Here is a 16,326-nt window from a genome sequence, read left to right on the forward strand (position 1 = left end):
TCCTCAATAAATGAGCTATAGCTCATTTATTGAGGAAGGCTAAATGAATTTCACATTCAACACTGAAATAATTTTTCAAATCGGACCAGTAATTCAAGATCATCGCGTTTAAGTAAACAAACTCTTCAGTTTTTTATAATAGCTTCGTCTGAAGATTTAGTACAATGTATGCAATAAAATCAGTGTTGCTAACTCTTAAAAATATATACCCATATGTGTGACTTGTTTTACCCTTTATTTATTAACTAGCTATGGCTCGTGTTCTTAGATCAAGTTTATGACGGTTTTTTTATGCAAATCCCTCGGAAACCGCAAGTTTTCCTGGTATAAAGAGTAGTCTTTGTTACTGTTTTCTCTATGGCAAAAATCAAGTTGATTGGTTGAGGAGTGGAGGAAGGACAATTACTAAACACGTGCTCAGCAGTTTTGTTTAAGTTTTTGATATCAAAATAAAAACATCAACAATTTCTTGTTAACAATTTATTTTTTATTCCATTAATAAATTTAATCTATATATCGAAATAAAATACATTCACTTATATAACCTTTTTAGATTATTTACTTTTCCCTCTTAATAATGTCAAAGGTAACAAAATACCATCTATGCTCAATGCAGGCTCCAACACCCGTAGTTTGACAGTTAAAGATGTCTTTATATTTCTGTAATGTTGACAGTACCGTCGCTTGAGTCACATTTGGATTCATAGACCTGACGTAGGAAACCAGGTAGTCTAAAGATGCTCCCAATGGGTGAACCATAAGGAATGCAGTTAGGATTGATATAAGTTTCGCTTCAGTGGGCGGGACTGACGATCCAGAAAGGAGCACTTTGTCATCATCCGGAGTAGGTGGTGGAGGTTGCGGCTTCATGTTTGATGGTGGTAAAGGAGGCTCTATATTTGGTTGCGGCAACGGTGGAAACACCTGCAAAGAAAAGTAAAGGTCACATATCCGGCTCGAAGGACCAACAGTTAGATAAACTATGCACGCTACAAAAATAGACAGTAGATATTTATGGCACTATGCCATGTCCTTTGAGAACAAATATATCAATCAAAATGATACTGCAGAGAAGATTAAGAATTAAATCAACACATTTACAAATTTTGACGGTTGATTGACGCAGTGGACACACACAGTGTTCCTGCTTTTTGAGTCTAAGGCCGTGGGTTCGATTCCCACAAGTAGTTAAATATTTGTGGTAAAATGTTTGTGATGAACATGACGGTCAGTGTCTGGGTGTTTATCTTCATCAGTCATCTTAGTATCTATAACACAAGCTACGCTTACTTAGGGGCTAGATGGCGATGTGTGTTTTGTCATATTATTATTATTATATTATTTAAGTTATTAATGAAAATTAAATATGAAAAAGGATAAGATTTGTATTTATCTTTTTAAAAGGAAAAATATGCACTGATTGTCGATTTGAGTCAATTTTTGTGATACAAAGAAAAAAGCGCACTAGTATGAGCAGGACAATATACCGATTTTTGTTGCAAGGCTTGTTGAGCTATGAAATGAGCCTTGAACTTCTCGAACTTTCTCTCCGCTTCATCCTTCGCAAGATATGCTTCATTCTTGTAGCCTTCCAACTCGTAGGAGAGATTCTCGTTTTCTTTCTGCAACGATAAAATAATTTTAGGGTAAAGTACAGAGTTGCTCATTTTGTGTTCTTGAACATTGTTTTAATAAAGACGTCTTACTAATATTACCTTCAATTCCTCGTACTTCTCAAGGGTCACGGAATTCTTGTTCGGTTTATCATCTTCCTCATCAAAAATGGCACTAAATTCTTCTTTTATGTTATCCACCTCCTGAAATACAATATTTATTGTAGTATCGCGGGCAAAATTACCTTTAAAATTTTAGGAGCGTTTTGATTTTTAATACCTATCTGTTAAAAGGCTTGCACCGAAAATTTCCTCAATTTAAGCTATTATTAATTAATGATTTAACCTCAGATTTTATTAAGCCATTTTTGAAAGGTTGATGGAGGTGCGTCAAAAATTCTTGCCACGCGAAGCGCTAATACAAGTGACTACATATTGTATGGTCCTCAGTTCGGATTCCTCGGATACCAAAACACGACTGATGAGCAGATCGTTAGCTAGCTATGTTAACGGAATATATTAGCTTGATTATGTTGAGACCGGACATCGAGGCGCGTACCTTTAGCTTGGCTATAAGGGAAAGAACGGTACTATAGTACAAAGTGTATCACGCGACATCTTTAAGGTTAATGATCATGAAATTATGAGATCATTATTTTAATGACATTCGATCATAATCACTACATTAGGAAGACGATCAATACTTCCTATAAGCAGGACAAGGATTTGGTCAGTTAAACCTACATTAGTAAAAACGTAATAAAAGTACCAATCTGCTAAAATGTTGTGTAAAATCACGATATTGTCGACAGTTGAAGTCTCTAAAATCGAATAGCGCACCAAACTTTACAGCCATGCAGTTGAGTTAAGGCGGAACCATTATTTCTAATGAGATCAGATGAGTCGCCCCGCGTTTTAATTCTGTAGTGTGATACCACGTCATAGTAAATACAGCAATTTGATTTGAATGTCGTTTAAAAATCATGTGGTCACCTTAAATTGAGAGAAGGTTAAGTTCTCCCATCGCATTCATGTACCTACTTTGCGCAAGATACAACATTACTCCGGCCATAAAGCTTGGTAACAAAAGAAAAAAACCGAAGAAGCGAATGAAATTTGTGTCCACAAATTGGCAAAATTTTCGAATGCTTCCGAAGTTCGCCGCTCACAGAAACATGCTGCTCGTAGCGAAAAAAGCTGGTGAACCGGAGACGCACGGAGACCATGAAGATGAAAATCAGGGATAAGAAATGCGCGCCGACACGATGGGTGCACGATGTCTCCATGACGTGTTTCCTGATGTTTACAAACCCTACCAATTTTAAGGATACTAATATTCAAACATTTTCCATTTCTCCAATGGAAGTCACCTTTTTTATAAAGCTTCTTATGTCCGCATTGCAATCAAACTAACCGTTTTAATTGACGATACTATTGCTGCAATATTGTTAGCGTCGTAATTGCGGATTCATTAAACGTAGTACTTTATCTACCCAACATTTTAACAGATTGCTGAATGCTAGTTACCTCTTGTTGAACAACGTTGCTGAATCTTTAGTGGGATCTGCATCAGGAACCACGAGCAATTAAATCAAAATTTTAATACTTACAGTGTGGAGTGATGCAATGTCGCTTAAGTAGATACTAATTCGTAATGTCACCAATTTCGGTATAAATTTAAACTCACGAGAAAGTCACGACCGGTGGAAATTACAAGTTTAAAATAACCTGCGCGGAAACTAGAACCTGTCATGGTTCTTGAAAGACGAACAGGTAGCGATGAGACGACATACGGTAGCAACTTGGCGGTGTATGATGTGCTTCAGAATAACTCTGGAATATTTGGCAGAAAACATGGCAGTAGACTCCGGATTGTAGAGTATTGAATTTGTATAATATTTAAGAAAGATTTTGTTGTAAAAATTAGGATATTAGAAGTAATAAGACCGCGAATAAAATCCAGTTGATATTCTCTAATATTCCGTTTTCTTATATTAGCCTTGTTGAAAAAGTTGTTGACATCTTACGGTTATCAGCGTTTCTTACCTTGGTCCTTTGTTATCTAGTTTTGCCGGATGTCCCAAATTTGAAGTAGCACCACCGGAAACGTCGATTACAGTTGATTTAAACTTATCTAAGGAACTTACCAGTTGTTGTTATGAGTTGCAGCTATGAAATAAATCCATGTCTAAAAACATGTATTTATAACCTCGATCGTCATTAAAAAAAAATACAACCTACAATAATTATGGAGTTATCATTTGTAAAGACCCCCATGACAATGATGTTACCTTTTTGTATACCTAGTGTTTAAATCCTCTTTGTCATAAAGTACAAATAAATTTATGTAACGATGGAAATCTTAAGTTTTTAGTATCAGTCTTGATTTTTAGTTACTGATGAACAATTGTTGTAATACGCGGATTTTCAGATAATTGCGGTTACGTGAACCGTTCAGATTTGTAGATTTGTTTTGAATTCAAGATCTGGCCAATAAAATAAATACAACTTTTAAAGCAACGAAATAATGTGTAGCAAAATGAGTTCTATGAAATGTTAACCACTTTTAAAACTGCGAGAAGTGTAGTGTTTTGTATAACAGAGACAATATACTTCTGGTCCCATTATAATACTGGAAATTGTTATGAGTTAGCTTATTTGCTTTTTAAGTATTCTTGTGTATCTTTTAGAGAGATCGATCATCTTGAGACACTTTTACAATAAAAAAAGGAACATCATCGTCTGTGTACGGTACCTCAGTCATTTTTAGCCACATCTCGATGTTCCTGCGCTGCTGTTTGGTGAAGTGGTCGGACACGCGTTGGTGTTTCGCCGCCGACAAGATTTTCGCTACCTGCTCGACTGGATGGAAAAACTCGTTTTTTAAGAGCATTGCTTTGCGGAGACATTTAAAAACTAGCAACGCTTTGAAATATTGCCGAAAGAAGAAAAAAAATATTTAAAAGAAAATGTTATCAGAAAAATACTTTTACTATTTTTCTGCGTACATCCAGGTTTACAAATTTCGGGCTTTTCAATTCCATAAGGACACTGCATTAGCTTCAATAAAACAAGAATAACTCTTACTGTATACAACGTGTAAATGAAAACCGAAATAATACTTCACAGGCTTTAGAGGATGGTGAAAACCTGTTTTTGAGTAAACCACTGTAATAGTTTGTATTGAAATAAATCAGATAAAGGCCTAACATCACATACAAAATTTAAATCATGTGACTTTTGTCACTTTATTAGGTACGCGTTGCGTAGCGTAGGTACCATACGCGTGTCGGTCTTTTATGTTCAATAGGGTTGTCATAAGAAAACAATTAGAATGTTTGGAATTCGTTTGTAAAAACGTTTAAAAATCTGCTTCTTGGGATTTAATATTTTTACAGGGTTATTTATACTTGTGAAATATACTTACGTTATTCTGTTACACGTTGTATAGAAAGAGCGTTAATACTTCAGGGTCGGGGATTATCCGGCATACTGAAGGTGGACAAGTGTAAATTGATATGCATTAAGACGAAGCTTTTTAAATATTTTTTTCAACTTTCCGTGTCCTTATATTTATTAATAAGCTCAATAGATACAGAATGGTGCATTATGCGTAATGCGAAATTTGATTCTTTAATTCGTATAACACACAGTGGGCTGTATTTTCCTCCACGAGCGAGACATGGTCATAAAACCTTTTAATAGATTTTTTTCATATCTTTATTCAAAAGATACTCCATTTCCCGTTACAATTGCTGTGGCAACTTCGCTGTGATCCCATATAAGGCGTTCCCGAAAAAACTACAATTCGGGGTTATTCAACAAACAGTAGCTTATTAGCTAGCAACGCTCTTCTGGTGCTGCAAATGTTCATGGGCGATGGTAATCGTTTAACACCCGCCAATTATTTACATAGAGAAAAAAGACTTTAACTTTTCATAATAAATCGATACTCTTATGGTAGTCGTTAGACATATTTTGAATTGTTTGGAAACTTTTAAACATTTCCGTCATTTTAAACATCTCTCGCGGAAGATGGTCAAAGCGTAGCTGCAAGGCAAGATAATAAATAATGCAGAGGTGGGAATTTCCCATAAATCGCACGCATTTCAGCATGTCTTTCTGCTATCACTTGAACGTGTATAAATATTGCTTAGATTTGTCATTTTTGGGTACACGATCTCGCCGATTTTTGTACTTTGAATCAATACATAAAGCTTACTGAGTGAAATGAAGTCATAGAACACAATGCTAAGAAGACTGTTCAGTGATTTCTAGTATTAATAGTAATATTTATATATATATTTCTTGTGTGCGTGTGTATGTCACTGGATTCCTCCTAAACTGGACCTGATGGCTGGACCGTTTTGAATTAATTTTTCAGTATGCGTTTGGGTGGCAACTTGGAAGGTTCAGATTCACAAATCAGCCCGACCGATAGCGCTGGGGTCCGTTAGTAAAATGTAATTTTTGAAAATAATTTCTCCATTCTTCAAGAAGGTGAATTGATAAGGAAGTTTGAAATGACAGTGCAATTTTATGAGTGAGGTGTGTGTCAATTATTTTCTAGAGCTAGCTCGTAATCGCACAACGGTCTTCAATGTAATTTATAGTCGGTTAAACAATTCTAAGAAAACAATATTTAGTATATTTTATTAGGATTAACGTAAATCTAGACCTGAAGGTCACAATTTTCCTTCGGTTACAATATAGTAAATCTCAAGATTGCAAGGCCTTTATCGCTAGAACAATGTTGAGACTTGTATATGAGAACAAGCTCAGCTTCCAAGATTATTAACAGATTTCTGCATATCGAGGTGTCTGCATTCCATAAACATACAGTACGTTGAACATTCAATCACCTGATAATGTAATGTAGAGCAGGAATCAGCTTGGGCTGGCAACTGAGAATATACCGAGACAAAACATATTAATAGACGGCCTTTTTAAGCTAGGAATCTAAATGCCTCCTTTATAAGTATCATTTCTTCATTATGCTGAAATCATCTTCATGCTTCACCTGTTCCTATAGAAAACAGCAAAATGAAAAAAAACTTTCTTGTGACACAACAACGCCTTTCGCCAGAACTGACACCGCGGCCTCTGCTTGGCGCCCGTAGTAAATTTAGCCGCGGACGAAGGAACGTATAAGGACACATGATTCAAAACTAGATAGATTTACCAGACAGTTTGACGAAAAGCCGAATTATTTCTTCTTGAATTTAAACACCTTACGAAGAGATTAAAATGGTTATGAGTTACCTTGTATGGTTGTCCTTTGATATATTGTCTGTGTTTCGTTGAATAAAAAATTCGTCGTATAGAAGGTACGAATTTTAACTTTTTGCAGAATGTATCCGCGACTATTTTTGAAGGATTACAATTTGTCCACTTCACTTTAGTGTTTACAGTGTTTCGATATTAAAAAAACGACTACGATTAAAGGCGTGCGTTAATCTCAGAGTAAAATATCTCGCTCGTAGCTTGAGTTTTAAGTAAAAAAAAAATGTGCGAATATTTTCAGTACCTTTCATCAAAATAGTGAGTGTGAACCTTCCCTTTTCATCTTGGTTAGAAGAGGCGTTAAAATCTGGAAACGTTTCGGAATTCTGTTTCAGGTCCTTTGTAAGTATATACGTCCTGATCTCGGGAAATAATATATCGCTGTCTCGGCAGTAAGCAGAATTTCATTAACTGACGTGTCCAAGTCGACCTGCTGTCGGATTCAGTAACTTTTCTGACAATTCATCATCACTATTTTACAGAGACCGATGATAGAAGTCACAGTCAGCACAAAACGTCAGCACCACTTCATTCAGTCAGCACACAACGTGGAAAGTAGGGCAGTGCATTTTTATCATTACCCAAGTATAATGATATAACCAACCCAAGGTAATGAATAATTATCCAAGAATTTCTAACTTTATAGACCTCAAAATCACGACATACATTATCTAATCGATTTTATATTTTAAAAGTAGATAATACAAAATAATAAATATACACTAGAATTATGTTTTATAAAATAAAATAATCGCCTTATTTCAATTGATTTTCATGACATACTACAGTAATTTTTGCACATAATTTAACGGCTACAAACAAACAAGTGGCTAAGCAATTATTTCAGATTAAAATTATTGAATGGCTAATGCTTCGTCAGGTTTATTCAGTAGACGAATATCTAAAACTAAAGGTTTAAATAATTGTGTTTCTAGGTTTAATAATATAAAGTAAAACAAAATGGTTTACTTTATATTATTTAATTTGAAGTTGACATTGCTATTTAATTTCACAGTTTTGATACCTTAATTTTCTGACATTTTGTATAAAATGGAAAAATAATTTTATAATTAAGGTGTTGTTATAATTTGCATGCCATAGAATGGCAGATTGTAGCACGGAATTTGTTATGTTTTACTATAAGATCAAATTTGTTAACCTGCAATCACGCAAATAAAGATTTGAATTTAATAGTACTGACATTTTTTTCTGACATCCGATATATATTTCTTCTAACACTAATTAGAATCCTGAAATCGTGTATTTGTAAAAATAATAATTATAAGGGTCAAACTGTTTCTTATTGCTGCGCCATGACATGGCCTCATGACTATGTAAAGGCAAGTAAATAAATAAATAAGATTAATGCCCACGTAACTAGTAGTAACATGGTCAGGTCCAGATACAAATGAGACCTTCCTGGGTCCCTTCGATGCCTTGGTTTTTATCTCTTAACATTGGAATCTATCTATATCTTAAGTATCAATTTACGTTCGGTTAAGATAAAATGCTCTCCCTTATCGTCCCCGGTGTGAGATTACCATTACACAACGCAAAGATAGGTCGAAAAACTACCAGAAAAGTTATTGAATAGGGTTGGATGGGTGACCAAAACCGGAGCGTGCGAGACAATTTGGCCGGCGACGCTTGATGAACCTGATGTCCTGACCGGTGACCTTGCACCGCAAGTGACGCAATGGAGGTGCAGATGAGTTGTAGGTGATGTTATTTTATAGATGTAGTTGCGCCGCGCTCGTCTGAAGAATGCCTATTCACTCCTGCTTTGAAGGATGCAGGAGAACCACAGACGTTCAAGCATTCCACACCTTTACGGTTAGCGGCAGAACCGCGGATGAAAAACTCGTTTCACGTGGTTTTGCTGTTCTGCGGTAGAAATTCCTGTTAAAAAACTGATGAAAAATTCCGGAGACGGAGGAGTTTTATTTGGTGATTCCTCGCCGACATTTTCCGCTTATTGTTCTTGCTGAGGCTTTTTGAGCCGCTGTAACACAGTTTCGCCACTCCTGCCGCTGTCCACCTGTCGCTATGTTGTAACATCTATTACTTACATTGCGTCACGACATGTGCGAACTTGTCCCTGATGGAAATCTTCATGTTCTGGAAGTCTTCGTCTAGTTGCATTTTCTCATTGAACAGTCTCCTTATCTGATTGTTGCTCGCCTGTATCAGCGAGTAGAACTGGTTGGCGAATTTCTTGTTACATTCTCCACGTTCCAGCCATCCCGCTAAAGTCTAGAAAGAAATTGATCGCTTATTATAAAGAAACTAACTCTGCCCACATGATCTTATTCGCTACATGTTGTATCCCTACTTAGTACGTGTACTTTAAAGAAAAAGTTGCTGCAATGATCATTTTCTAAGCTTAATTTTCTATGTTCAACTAACATTAGTCAAATATATGCAATGGTGCAATCCTCGGGAGATTATCATATTTCAAACAAAGCCGTGTTCGTGACATCGTAGTCAAGTTAAAAGCTTTAGTAAATCCTAAGTTAAAGATTATTGATTTCTGTAATGATAACAAAAACTTAGCAACTGATAGTTTGGAATCAGAGAGACACAGATATACACGGAGATTTTCGAAGTTCAAACGTTACAAAAATATGTTGATTTATAAGTGACGTCATGATTTTAAATTGGGCGTCGGCAACGCATTGTTTGAAGACTTTGGTGACACTGAAGGATTTTAGAGGAAAACACATGTCACGTAGTTTCCACCACCCACCACTGCTACACTGCTACAGCATAACGCTGAGGCGATACTCTGTTTGGGAGGAACAACACCACAGATATGTCACTGCCAACTGGGGAACTATATTTGTTTGTTTTTAGATTATTTAAATTTATTTTGTTAGCTAATTTTAAGATCTTTTTATATATATATATATATATATATATATATATATATATATATATATATATATATATATATATAGTTTAAGTTGTCAATGACAAGTTCTTTGTGTAACTCGTACTTTATATGTTAATTGTTGTGTTTTGTTTTTTTCTCAAATAATGATTTTATTATTATTATTATTATTTCCCAACCGAGTTAAAAGGGCGGTCGACCTCTTTTTCTGGAAAAGACTGATGGTAAGTTGAATAAAAACTTGTAAAAATGATACTCACAGGGGCAGCCTCAGCGAACTCAGTCTCACTCTTGATCTTATCCGAGATGGCTATTAGGTTGCTGGGCGTGAATGGCTCAATGCGGGGCGGAGTGGGCTCCCTCTTACGTTGAGCCTTGTCGTGCTCAGCCTGATCTTCACGATTCTGGAATAGTTTGTTTAAGTAAATAGCGTTTAAATCCATCATCATATCAACCGATCGATTTCCACTGCTCGACATAGCTCTTTTGTAGGGAGTTTCAAATTCCACGGTTTTTTTCACCGCTTTGGTCCAGCGGTTACTGTCATTTGTCCACCTCGTTGGGTTGGCTGCTATTCCTGCACCTTGGGACCCCAACGTCCATCCTTTCTCCAAGCTATGTGCCCGCCCATTGCCACTTCAGCTACGCGACTCGTAGAGCTATGTCGGTAAATCTGGTTCTTCTACAGATCTCCTCATATCTAATTTGATCACGTAAAGATACTCCGAGCATAGTTCTCTCCATCGCCCGCTGAGTGTCTCTGAGCCTTCTTATGAGGCCAATAGTTAGCGACCATGTTTCTTAACCATACGTCATCATTGGCAACACGCACTGTTCGAAGACTTTAGTCCGAGTTTAACTTATAATATCCTATTTTTTTTTTTAGAAAACTTTGTTACACATCATCGTCATATCAACCTATTACAAGCCAACTACAAGGTTCCTCGCACAATTAGAAGGGTTTAGGCCGTAGTCCACCATGCTGGCCCATTACGAATCGGTTTCTAGAAGACATTGCACCGGAACACTAAATCGCTTAGCAGCACATCTTTGTCTTTAGGGTGGTTACAAGCCACGGCCAAAGCCTTCCACCAGACCAGAGAAAATTCAGTATGGTTTCCCCACTATGTTTTTTCTTTACAGAAATATTTGAATGAATTACCATTGCGTAGTCGATGTATATATTGGTAGCATCATTGTCGGCTTGGTCGTGATACTTGAACCTGTAACCGGACATTACAAATGTTGTCTCCACACTCTCTGGTCGTTCGAAGCGCACATAATATACACCGTTCTTGGCCGATTTGATATCCTGTATGTTGCCAAACCGTTGGAATATTTCATTAAGGGCATCGGGCGTCATATCCGGTGGCAGACCGCCGACGAATATTGTGCGACAACCTTTGGGACGGTCACGCCTTTGGGGTGTTGATGAACCTGAAATAAAATAGCAGTACTATAATCAAAACTTAGTAATATTATAAATGCGATAGTGTGTGTTTGTTTGTACTTTTCTCACATTTTTTTTTCCTTCACCGTTGAAGCAAGTGATATTTAAATTGCTTAAAACACACATAACTTAGAAAAGTTAGAGGTGCGAACTCGCCGCCCCCGAAAGTGTAGTCGAAGTCCTACCCTCTGGGCTATCACCGCTCCGCCAACACGTTATTTTATTTTATTTTATTGTAGAGGAAAACTTACAGCTAATAAAAAAAAATCAAGTAAAATAATCAAGTTTAGCCAATTACAAGTTTTCACAGTTATCAGTGTTTGTTACCAACAGTCAACGAAAGTCGTTTATTTTCGCCACAATAAAACAAAAATTCATCCTTGGTTCATCCAAGTTTACACCATTACATCTGATTTCGAAAAGTGAAGTTTAAAGAAATTAAAACTTCTTGATTGGTAAAAATTCTGAAATACCTGGGATTGGTGGCAGCAGCACCCCACTGTTCATGTATATAGAGCTGTTGGCCATCAACGGCTGCATCATCGCCGGATTCATTATCATCATACCCTGGTCCATCATGTTTGTCATCATATTGGGCATCATGCTCATGTTCGGCATCATCATTTGTTGCCCTTCCATCGGTGATGGCGCTATCATGTTATTCATCATCATATTATTGTTCATCATATTTGCACCGGGGTATTGTATCATGCCTGGTGTATAAGAACAATATAAATAAATAAATATACTTCGACAATACACACATCGCCATCTAGCCTAGTATGGGGTAAGCGTAACTTGTGGTATGGGTCCGTGAAAAATTGGGTCCGTGAATGCCTCCGTGAAAAATTTAAAGAAATAGGTATACTTACGGTAGCCTCACAATATATTTATAACAATATAGTATTTGTAAGACAACATATTAGTCTTTACAAACAAAAAGTGGATATAAACAGTCGACTTACAAGAAATGGTCATAAATTAGTGACATCTGCATATCGTCTGCGAAAGGTTCAGAAGTAATTTGTGGGATTGAGTATACGCTTTTATAATATGATTCCTAAGGTAATTTTGGACCTACCAATGCATAAGTTTAAAGAATGTGTTAAAACACATTTATTACAGCGAGGTTATTATACAATTGATGAGTTTCTTAATGACAAGATTGCTTTCATCTCTCACAAGATAGAAAAATGAATGTTAAAATGTAAAATGTAAATTTTTGATGTTGGAAAAGAGCAACTGCTGAGTTTCTTGCCGGCTTCTTCTCGGTAGAATCTGCCTTCTGAACCGGTGGTAGAGTCACTACACACGGACAGACTTGACGTTTTAAAAGTGCTTGTATTAGGCCTACTTGAAATAAATGAATTTTGAATTTTTGAATTATTTTTTTTGGGTACTAAGATGACTAATGAATATTTTTATAAATCATCATCATCATCATCAGGGCACGGGTCTCATCTCAGAATGAGAATAGACTATCAACGACGAGCATATACTCGAGGTATACTTCGGCCTATACCTCCGTATAGGCCGAAGTATACCACGCTGGCTTAGTGCAGATTGGTAGATTTTACTCGTCGTTGGAACATAATGGAGAACTCTCATTCATGCAGGTTTCCTCACGATGTTTTCCTTCACCGTTAAAGCAAGTGATATTAAAATTGCTTTTATTAAAAACGCATATAAGTCCGAAGTAAGTGGTGCGTGTCGGGGCTCGAACGCGGTCTCCACGAAAGGAAAGCCGAAGCATCACTCACTAAGCTATCATAGCTCGAAGAATATTATAAATAAATACTTGAAAAATATTTTTTATTTCAGACTGACAGTATGAATAGTCCAAATTCAAATTAAAGTTTTAAACAATGAGCTTAAGATTATTACAATTATATACAAAAGAATTTATAAAATAACTGATAAAATAAAAAATATTTGAATTACATTGTGTCTAAATTAGTAACTGTTTCTTAAATCAGTTAAATGCATTTTAATTTAATGTAAGAACTTAAGAATGTATGTTTTTTTAATTGTAATGTAAGAAATTCAGAAATCCAGTTGTTATGATCTGAAGTTGCATTGCACATGCATTTCCCGCTAAGATAGCGGGAAATGCATGTTGTGTTTACTTTTATATGTATATGTAAAACATACTGTGCATGCTCGAAAATTTAATGTATATTACAAAGCTTATGTAAAATTTGCTAGTAGACATAAAAAAAAAATTAACAGGTTTCTGTCTGAAATATTTAAATTTGTAAATCTTAATAACAAGACGCAAGTAATGCATTTTAGTTAGGAAAACACTTGTCCTCACATTTCCCCCTTGTATTCTATAAGTATAGAAAACACTTGTCGCCGGGACGGGTCCCAGCAGACGTACCTACTAATGGGAGAAGAAATACTACGCGCTGGGAGTCACACCTTTCTGTTTTCACAACGGCGCCCACTAATTGTTTAAGAGAGTGTAGTTCAAATGTAGTTTCAAATTTACAATAAAATCGTTAACATTACAAATGTTTTTCTTGCATGAAATAACAAACTCTTGAGATTCTTGAGACCACTGAGTGGAGAGACCCTATTCAAACGGTCTGATTTCATTCAAATTTTGTAGATCTATCGAGGACCGATGCCAATACACTACATTTTTCAATTTGTAAAATAAAATTTTCGTTAATTTATATAATTTTCATCTATAATCGATAAGGCAGGAATGATGTTAATTTTAATTTCCAATAATTGTCTTTAGCCAAATTCTGTAATATTAACAAATTTGAAGGCAAATGGTTTACCGATTCATTTTTTTTTAATAAAAATAGTTTAAGAAAAACTAATTAGATTATATAAGTTTATTAGATAAGTTTTTTTATGCTATATTATTATGCCTTTTTACGTTCCGGTTTAGTTCCGCATCAATCGGCCGAAAATTTGGGCCAGTCTGAACACACCCTAAGTCACTTAAAGCCTATGTGAGACAAAGAACAGTTGACCCGCAAAAGTTTCCCATTAATAGGTTACCTGGCATCATTCCCATATTCATCTGCGCTGGAGTCATGTTCCCCATGGGCATTGCCTGGCCCTGTTGTGCGACGGGTGCCGTAGTGGACATGGAGGGTAGAGGCAGTAAAGCCTGGGGCTTCTCACTAGGGCTGCTGTCCCATTTGGATTTACGCTCGCTTCTGCTTTTATCCGTCCTGTTTCTGTCACTCCTGTCGTTTCTGTCATTGAACCTGCTCTGCCTGTCATGCCGGTCACGTGACCTGGAGCGGTGTCTACGATCTACAACGTGTAACCGAATTACTAAATACTGTTGAAGGTTGCGTAAGTAAATTTCATAAGGAAGCACCCTATAAAAATATTAAATCAAAAGAAGCATATTTTATTTTACATACAAACTAATTCATGACATTTTAAGTGTTTCCTTATGACAACCCTATTGTAGATAAAAGACCGACACAAGCATAGTACCTACGCTAAGCTACTGTACGGATGGTAAGGATGATGATTTGTTCGATGCCAAAGTACACCTTAACTGCTGAACCAATTTTGATGAAACTTAGCACAAGACGAGAGTTACCATGATGAATTAACTTATCTCATAGAACCAACAAGTAGAATTAAAGGCTTTGGAATCAATAAAAAAAGCGTGAATAATTGCACTAACCAGGTTGCTCCTCTAATAATTTTAAATGACAATGTGATATGGTGCTAACAAATAAGTACAACCCGCTGAGTTTGTTTTGGGCTTCTTCTTAGACCAGGGTGCATTTGAAACCCTTGTAGTTTTAGTTTCAGTTTATGAATATGGTTATCGCCATTATCTCTCTACCATTTACACATTTTTCATGCTATATTTGCATCATAAGTTTTATCTATTTGAATTAAGATATTATTGTCTTTGACTTTGAAAGTCTGATTACCTGTCAAATTTTTTCCTTGTTCTTTGTCACGATTGTCCCGCCTGTTACTACCATTACCTTTCTCTCGAGATCGCCGATGTTGACTTTGGGAACTTGAAACATCATTTGCTTGATTGTCTTGAATATGAGTGTCATTGCCATGATGTTCTACCTGCAAAAAATAAAGTCAGAATAAAGAATTACACCATGATCATATTAACTATATTTGTTTAATTAAAAGTACGACTAACTTTGAGTCTCAAACATTCTAGTTTAAGAAGCTGATAGGAAATTTATAAGCTAAATATTATGATATTTAGTTGACAAGCACCTAATATACTATGCTAAGACTGATATATAAAGGCATATACTAATTTTGGCATTGGCGATAGGAGAGCTGTAGCTTAGTGGTCACGGGTCTCCGCCCACAATGAGGAGGGGTTAAGGCTGTAGTAGTAGTAGTGTAAGTGTAGATTGGTGGACTCTACACACCTTTGAGAACAATGTAGAGAACTCTCAGACATGCAGGTTTTCTTCTCGCAAAGTGTTCCTTCACCGTTTAAAGCAAGTGATATTTAAATTATTTAAAATGTACATAACTTAAAAAAGTTAGAGGTGCATGGTGGGATTCAAACTCGCCCCCTCAAAATCTCTTGCCCAATGCGGTATCACCACAACTATACTGAGCCTCAAAAAACAATAATTTCTCATTGAAAAATTGATCAATTTCACTCTGCAATTTTTAATCTATGTTACAAGTTGCCTGATTCACCAAAATTTACATACAAGTTGCCAACTACTCGTTTACAACAAATAACTTGATAATGGCATCGCATATTTTGTATGGCATATAACAAGTGTATTTCGTCTAGCAATAATCGGAAAAGTAATTGAATAGGAGAGTCAAGATCGAGATCAGGCCAAGTGAATGTTGGACCAAAATGTACCTGCTAACAGTCAAATACCTGCATTAGATGGGGAATCGGGGGTCCCATAAGAGGTAGGGGTACTGGCGGAGGAGAGTTCATCGGCGGTACATTCATGTTCTCCATCATCATTCCCGCATGCATCATTGCATTCATTGGCATTCCTACGCCGTAGGGTTCGCAGCCCCAACTGTTCATGTTGCAAAGTCACAATCGTGAAACCAAACAACAGCCAGAATTGCATGTATATATCAACGGCTGTTTATAA

General features: G+C 36.3%; 1 protein-coding gene across 1 annotated transcript; it reads right to left on the reverse strand.

Moving 5' to 3' along the window:
- Positions 1–531: 531 nt before the first annotated feature.
- LOC120625217 (ecto-NOX disulfide-thiol exchanger 2-like) lies at positions 532–16,256 on the reverse strand. Its single transcript, XM_039892208.1, has 11 exons — positions 16,098–16,256; positions 15,154–15,304; positions 14,252–14,512; positions 11,710–11,949; positions 10,949–11,223; positions 10,047–10,190; positions 8,966–9,149; positions 4,369–4,475; positions 1,716–1,817; positions 1,488–1,622; positions 532–924 (listed from the first exon to the last, which is right to left on the reverse strand). The coding sequence occupies exons 1-11, from the start codon at positions 16,254–16,256 to the stop codon at positions 559–561; spliced, it is 2,124 nt and encodes a 707-aa protein (XP_039748142.1). The 3' UTR covers positions 532–558.
- Positions 16,257–16,326: the final 70 nt, after the last annotated feature.

Source organism: Pararge aegeria, chromosome 7 (assembly GCF_905163445.1).
Source record: "Pararge aegeria chromosome 7, ilParAegt1.1, whole genome shotgun sequence".
Classification (NCBI taxonomy): Eukaryota; Metazoa; Arthropoda; class Insecta; order Lepidoptera; family Nymphalidae; genus Pararge; species Pararge aegeria.